At 38.2% G+C, this 7,932-nt stretch overlaps 1 protein-coding gene across 1 annotated transcript; it reads left to right on the forward strand.

Moving 5' to 3' along the window:
- Window positions 1-553: 553 nt before the first annotated feature.
- Window positions 554-7,807, forward strand: TYMS (thymidylate synthetase; the record flags this gene model as incomplete). Its single annotated transcript, XM_010087562.1, has 6 exons — window positions 554-627; window positions 1,814-1,988; window positions 3,821-3,922; window positions 5,075-5,250; window positions 6,621-6,692; window positions 7,601-7,807. Coding segments are annotated over 6 exons (737 nt in total), but the record flags the coding sequence as incomplete, so codon positions are not given.
- Between the last annotated feature and the right edge of the window lie 125 nt (window positions 7,808-7,932).

Genomic DNA, 7,932 nt, shown 5'->3' on the forward strand with positions numbered 1-7,932 from the left:
CTCCCCCCCGTCAGGGCTGGGGCTCGGACCCGCTGCAGGGACCCGTGGAGGCGTTTAGGTCCGTCCCGTCAGCTCCATCCCCCTCTCCTGCCCGCCAGCCTGCGGCAGGTCCGGACCCCCGTCCCCCTGGGCCCAACAGCCAGGCCTGGCCCAGCCCCAAAGCTGTCACCTGGTAAAAAACCGGTTAAGATCTTCAGGTAACCTGTCGTGGTCCTTCCTACCATTCAAGCACAGTAGGAGAAATGGTTTGTGAAATAGATTTGCCAACAACTTTATCTTAAGCCTCCACTTACTGTTGTGAATGCCTACACATGCGTCCATCCGTACCCTGACAGCATTTGTCCAAGCCTCCACGGATAATTCATCTTCCCCCACTGTCCAGGGAAATAGAAGTCAGGTTCTTGTCTTCCTTGATCTGACTATGAGAATTAGACATCTTTTCCTGACTCCTTCCTTCATATCCAGACCTCTGAGTGTCAGATGAGGGCATTACCCTCTATGTGGAGAAAAACAAGTCTCTGGTCACCTCTGACACTCTGAAACTCTTTTTCAGATCAGTTTCCACTGCTAACAACGAAGAGGGTGTTCTGGAAGGGAGTGCTGGAGGAGCTGCTGTGGTTTATCAAGGTTCAGTATTTGGATGTCTCTGTGGGTGGTGTGCCTGAGAGAGGTATAAGTGGAACAAACTGGTGTGGGGTGGATTAAGGAATTTGGGATAACTGCTGATGCTTCTGTTCGTGTGACAGAAGTGCAACCACTGAATATTTTGAGCACATGTGGAAGGCTATTATCTTCAGGACATTCTGTGCATTTTAGTGGAGAGTTCTTGGAAGAGTTATGGGAAGAGTTCTGTTTCTTTTTGAGGGAAATAGTCTGAAATTGTGAGGGCTTTCCACAATTTGCCTGTACCCCACAGTTCTAAAGCCTAGTACAGTCTCTTTTATTAGTGTTTGAAAGAGAAATAATAATGTGAAGTAAATTGCAGGCAATTTAAAGATCTGCTTTTTAATATTGAGATAGCTTATATTAATTTGAACAGAAACAAGCGATACAGAACCACAGGTGAAGTGAGACTGATGTAAACACTAGTCTTTTTAGTAGCAAAAACCTGAGATCTAAGAGAGCTAACAGCTGTAGCTAGAGTATTAAAATTGAGCTGTAGATAATACATTATGACATAAGTGTTCCTTTGTATGTTGTGACATTGTGCAGGTACGGGAAAGTCTACCTGACCATTTGCTAGATCGCAGGACTCAAATACACATTCATTTTTTTAAAGTATCTTTTCTCAAGTATAAAGGACTAGACACTCCCCAAAGCAGAACACTTTCTATGTTGGTTTTTTGAGTGTGCTGATTTGGACAAGTTGCAGAACTCAGTAAGATTTCTCTGAGTCATTTTGTCATATTTGTCATTTTTGTCATTTTAACAGAAGGATTTTTAAGACCTTAAGGTCATTATAGGTGGCTTGGCAAAGACAATGCCTAGGCTGTAAATTTTTTGTTTGCCTACTTTTATCCATCTGTGCATATGAGATGACATTGATCTTGAGACTGTACTGTTTGTACATTCACAAAGCTAGAAGAATCCTGAGTTACATAACAGCAGTATGGCACTTCAGACTTCATCCTAGCATGTTTGTTGCTTGTAAGTTTTATTCTGTTCGTGTGCAAAAACCTCATCCAGTACATTAATCAGACTGTTCACACTTTATAAGTGGAGAAATACTACAGACTGGCAAAACTTAATACAGCTGTTTCAGATCATGTCTTCTGTGTTGGGATGTAGACTTCTTACTGACTGTGTTTTGTAGGGTTCTACAAATGCCAAAGAGCTCTCTGCAAAGGGTGTGAAGATTTGGGATGCTAATGGATCACGTGAGTTCCTGGACAAGCAGGGTTTCAGTACCAGAGAGGAGGGGGATTTGGGACCAGTTTATGGTTTCCAGTGGAGGCACTTCGGAGCAGAATACAAAGATATGCACACAGGTAATCACATACAAATACAGTCTTGATTGCTTAGTGAGATGACTGTGACACCTCACTTCCAAAATACCAATGCAAGGTCCTGATTTCCATGATACAACTGTGCTGGCAAGAGCTGATATTAATGCACTACATTCATTGGAAGCTGTGGAAGAGAAAGATTTTTGCATTCTGCAGCTGGAACAAAGTAGAATGTATCCATAGCTGATGATGCTGTGAACAGAATAGTTGTAACAAGTTATGATGTGATGCAGTACCTTTTTTGTGTTATTTTCAGTGGAACTGGTTCATTAAACTTACTCTGAAGTGTCTTGATGGTGCTCTTATAATTCACCGAAGGAGAGGATGTACAAAACATTTAGAGGACTGCCGTTAAAAAAAAGAGTCATAAGATATTGTCTCTATCTGGTTGATGTGATTTTTAACTCAGAATAACAGCATGGTTAATTATGTTTTTTTCCTCTTGTTTTTTTGTCAATACAGTCTTAACGTTCAGGTTAGTTACAGATACTAGACTGGCATGTTGACTGCTGGCAGAATACAGTTTTATGCTAACACAAATGATGCAAATTTTTAACTTCCACATCTAAAAACTTACTAAAATGTTTCAGCATTTCTGAACTTAAAAGGTCTGAGGTGTAACAGAGCTTGGAAAAAATGAACAAGATAAATTCCCATAGGTTTCATTACTAATAGATTTCCTTAAAATGCATTACTAATGGATAGGTAATTAGCTTCAGGAACTCACATAACGATTTGAAAAGGCTTCTGCTCACGGAAGAATTCCCTGAGATACTAATTATATATTACTACCTTGTTTGCCACCTTCGGTCTCCCTGTAACCATAATTTCGTGTCGCTTTGCAATAAGAGTTATTAGAAAAAATTAGTTACCAGCCATGCTGATTCACTGTCATGAGTCAGAACAATGAGTAACAACTAATGACTCTTTTATTCTGGAATCCATTCTAATGTTCAGTTAATTCCACTGAATTTATTACATAACTGGTATTGAGCCTAAAAATCAGCCTGCGGGCATCACTGGGTGAAATGTAATATCCTATGCTATACATGATTAAAGTTCCCTTCTGGGACTAAATGCTAGGGAAATTTAGTTTTCATACATGACCTTGTGAGCGCTAGATGGTTGCGTTTATTCATCTGTCAAAAACTTTCTCCTTCTGAGCATGCAAAGAATGCTGGCACCCCATGTTACTGGTCTGGGCTTACTTTTTATTTTTTTTAAAAGGAGCGCTGTAGCATGCAAGTTTAACATCTAGAAAGGCATCTTAATCCAGCAATGCAATGAGAAAATTAATTTAAATACCATGAATGACTAGGTGGTAATATCTTGCCCATTCCATTACAGCTTTTCTCCTTAAGGTTACCTTTAGGTAACAAGTCATCATAAATGGTAAAGTAACATGCTCTGTCAACCAATTTTTTTGTATTGCAACTTTTGTTTCCTGGGATGCAGTATTTGTGCAGATTTCTTGTTTGGTCTTGAAAAATGTCTAGTTGTTGAGGCTTGGAATAAAGTGTTCTAAATAGGAGTGGTCCTATTTCAGTGGGTGCTAAAAGTACTTAAAGCACACAAAAGAGATGGGGGGGCATATGAATATGCCATAATGAGAATTTTGCATGCATTAGAGCACCTTAAGAAAGACAGAGAATAGCTTACATTTGGAGGGTGCCAACTGATAAATTTAATCACTTTCAAAGTTACAATAAAATCTTCAGAGGTTGTAACTTTTAAGTGGGATGTGGGCTGGGATTTAAAAAAATATCATGACTTGAATCTGTCTGGCTTAGTTCTTATTTGGTATCTTTCTTCAGATTATTCCAACCAAGGAGTTGATCAGTTGCAAAAAGTGATTGAAACAATCAAGACCAATCCAGATGACAGAAGAATCATTATGTGTGCTTGGAATCCCAAAGGTATTGAACAACAGACTTTTAAGTGCACATTATCTTACTGTATGCTAAACTATGTTCTAATCCTGTGTCACCAGGCAGTTCCATTTGCTGTCCTTGCTTATTCTTTATAAAACTACCAGGAATGCAGTAAAATGGGCAGGGGTTCTATGCTTTGTTTTCCTTCTACTTAATTCTCATGCTCATACCTCAAAAATCTTGAACCATAACTTCAAAGTTTTTCTCTCCAGGTTAAAGCGAGGGATGTACCTGGCTACCAGTGTCTTTGACATACGGTCTCTGTTCAGAGACTGCAATTCTTATTTTTAAAAGCTTAAAAAATACAAAACCGAAAAAGAGTATGCCAAAGCAGTGTGTCTGGTTTTTAGCCATATGACAAATTGTAAACTTACCAAAAAACTTGTAACTATAGAAAAAAAATATTAGTTGTATTGTAATCATCTCCTTGAACATAGGTTGTCTAGGTATGCATTCACTCTGTAGGGCTACTTCTAAATAAGAGCTAGTGCCAGAGAATGCAGTAGGTCTGTGCACAAAAAAAAAAATCACCCAGCATTTACCCCTTGTGTCTCTGAAAGGGGATGCCACATTCTCAGATATCAGGAGATACCTGGTTAAAGTTTTCCTTACCTAGCTGTAAATGCACTATCTGCACTTTAAAGTGGAGATAAACATTCAAAAGATCTTCTGTATTCTGATTATTATTTTTTTATTGATCATTACTTTTATAACTCAACAAGCAGTAAAGGCATGTTTCAATGGGAAGAGAGTAAGATGAAGCAGTTGGAAGTTGCTTTCAGGTACATGCTTGATTTTACTCTTAATGTCTTCCTTTAGGGAAATCAACTGTCTCACTGAGGTGAGTAAAGCTAAACTGCTGTGCAGCATTATGGCATAAATCTGTTCTGTGGAATATCTGTTTATGACTTTTCTAGTGCTAAGCCCAGGAGACAGCTTGTCATGACCCAGACTTAATTGCCTAGGCAGCAGGTGCTTTTAAATGAGAAAAAACAATAGAGTGATAATACAGTTGGATTTTTGCTCTCTACTGTATCTCATTAAATGCTTGCTCAGGTTTTGCAGTTTCTACATTTATAAGACACTAATGTTGTTATGATTTTTTTTCCCCTCTCCTTCTTGTACTGCAATTCCTAGATATTTCTCTGATGGCTTTGCCTCCATGCCATGCCCTTTGCCAGTTCTACGTTGTAAATGGTGAATTGTCTTGCCAACTTTATCAGAGGTCTGGAGATATGGGACTAGGAGTGCCTTTCAATATTGCCAGCTATTCACTGCTCACATACATGATTGCCCATGTCACGGGGCTAAAGGTAGGTTATTTAATCATTTTATTTAATCTTGTCTGAGGAGTGAGGGACTGAAAGATGAGACTCTTCATGTCATGTCCAAGAAAAACTGGAATGAACATATTGTTCAAAGTCTTGCTGACATATGTGTAAGAAAGGGTATTATGATTTTAGTGTGAATAGTTACTGATCTGTACAGGCACTCAGGATCAGCAATGCAAGGATTCTTAAATTCAAGTCAAACAGACAGAAATTCCTCCAGGTCTTTTAAAAGAACATGTCAAAACTGACCTGTTCAACTAGTCTACTTCTTAGAAATCTGAACTGAGCACTTGTCCTTATGGGATAATAATATACAAGTGATTAAATTTCATAGCATGTGTTTTTTATTGGAAGCAAAGTAGCTCAGTGGTTGCTGTCGAGATTCCAATTTGGATATTCTGCCCCCCTAACTTCCACTATAATTTCAGTTGGGTATTTTTTTCATTTCCTACTGTAGATGACTCCAGAGCTGCATTTTGTAATTTTACAGAGTAATTTAAATGCACCACAAACTTGTACAAGTGAAACCCCCTTTTCTTCAGAGCATGTAAGAAATTATACTAGCAAATTCATTTGGGCTTGATCCTCCTGCTGCCAGCAACATGAAGGGGAACTTAAAATAGGGAAGTAGGGGAGAATTGGACTTAACAGCAATTGCAGACATACTGAAGAAATTAGGCCAAGGTACTAGAAAAAGTGAGGTTTAACATTACATCCATAAAGCAGCTGTTGCCTTTCAGCCACTTCCTCTCACAGCTTTGGTGGTTTTTAGCGTAATATCTGAGGGCTGATCTGCATTGGTCAGAGGCCAGTAAAATCGCAGATAAAATTTACCAAAGTTGAATTAGATGTTTCAGGGGCTGCTAAGTCACAGAACTTGCAAACTTGGTAAGTGCTTTGGGGTTTGGCCTGTGACTGACACCTCCACTGGCACAAACTACATTGTTTAGTAGTGGCTAAGGGAACTAGTTTGAAATCAACTTTGGCAAGTCCTACTTACTAGAAGTGGAGTGGAAAAGCTGGATATCACTGCCCCATCTGTTTCCATCTTGGTGAGCAGACAAGTAGTGCTCCATTCATTTGCCGTAGCTATTATCCTAGCAGGATTTCAAAGATAAATTTTTTTGTAAGCTAGTGGAAATTTCTTTATGTTTTTCATTAATTACGCATTAGTCTGAGAAGATAGTGTCCTTCAAAGCTTGCAGGGATGTCTTGATAATGCAGTCCAGTACAGAAGCTGCACTTTCACTCTAGATATAAGATACTAAGAATCAATACTGTAAGCATTGTAATGTTTTGCTTTCTTGAAACCTGACTATTTGAAAACCACATGTATTCTCCTTTCTCTTCAGCCTGGAGAGTTCATACACACCTTGGGAGATGCTCACATATATCTGAATCATGTGGAACCTCTAAAAGTTCAAGTAAGTACTTATTCTGTATTCTTGTATCCTTTTATCTTCCACAATGCTTATCCAGTACAAGGTTATCTTGGTATTATAAATATCCTTTTGCAAATATTAGTTTGTATGGCTTTTCTTCTCATTTCTACCCTAATAATTGTAGTACCTTAATCTCTGTTCAACTTGGGTCGGAAACAAAAATACGATACAAACATGATTGAAATGTATATCAGTGTACTATTCTAGCACCAAGTTTGAGATCCAGAATCTGTACCCCTACTTTTGACTTCATCATTTCAAAACCTTGGAAAACCATTCCACCTAATAGAGATGAACACAAAATAAAATACCTTTGTGATTTATCACAAAAGGATGACTTACCAATTCACAGAGTTAATCAGCATTACTATTTGTCTGAAGAAGACTATATTTTCTTCAGGAAGTAATTTGGTGCAATAGAAGCAAATCAGAATTTTATTTGATTAGACTTAGCTCAGACTGAATGTCCTCACCATTTATATGGTTCAAAACCATCCAGAGAACTAGTTACAGGTTCAGACCCAAATGTTCCTGTGAGAAACTGCAGTACATTTGATGCACATCGAGGTCAGAATTTCCAATTTAGTTTCCTCTGGAAGGAATCTAATCTGTAACCACTGGAATTGCTCTGCAAACTGAAAATGCTATCAGTGCACTTGGATGATCAGGGAATCCACTTTAAAATTATGCTACTGCTCCCTATCAAGATACTAGATTTCACCTAACTGTATTACAACTTTCTTTTGTTTTGTTGGGATTTTTTTTGGAGTATAAGTCTTAGGGAGGAGGGAAAAATCTACATAGTGTAATCTGAATTGAGATTAATGAGATCTAATTTATAACACAAAATCTCTGCCTTCAAGTATACAATAAGCTTGCTTTTATTTCAGCTTCAGAGGGAGCCAAGACCTTTCCCCAAACTCCGAATTCTTCGTAAGGTTGAAGACATCAGTGACTTTAAGGCAGAAGACTTTCAGATTGAAGATTATAATCCTCATCCACCTATTAAAATGGAGATGGCTGTTTAATGCTATAAACCAGCTTCTATTAATGTGGAAACGTACATAAGCTACTTAGCTTTCTCTGTACTTAAAGTTATGGGGCTTTTATATACTTCAAAAGATAAATACTTAATTATTGAAAAAGAAACAGATATTAGTAGACCAGTACTGCCTTCAATACTAAACTAGTTGTAAAGAACAGATGATTATTTATTCCTGCT

The sequence above is a fragment of the Pterocles gutturalis genome, unplaced genomic scaffold (assembly GCF_000699245.1).
Source record: "Pterocles gutturalis isolate BGI_N339 unplaced genomic scaffold, ASM69924v1 scaffold16581, whole genome shotgun sequence".
NCBI lineage: Eukaryota > Metazoa > Chordata > Aves > Pterocliformes > Pteroclidae > Pterocles > Pterocles gutturalis.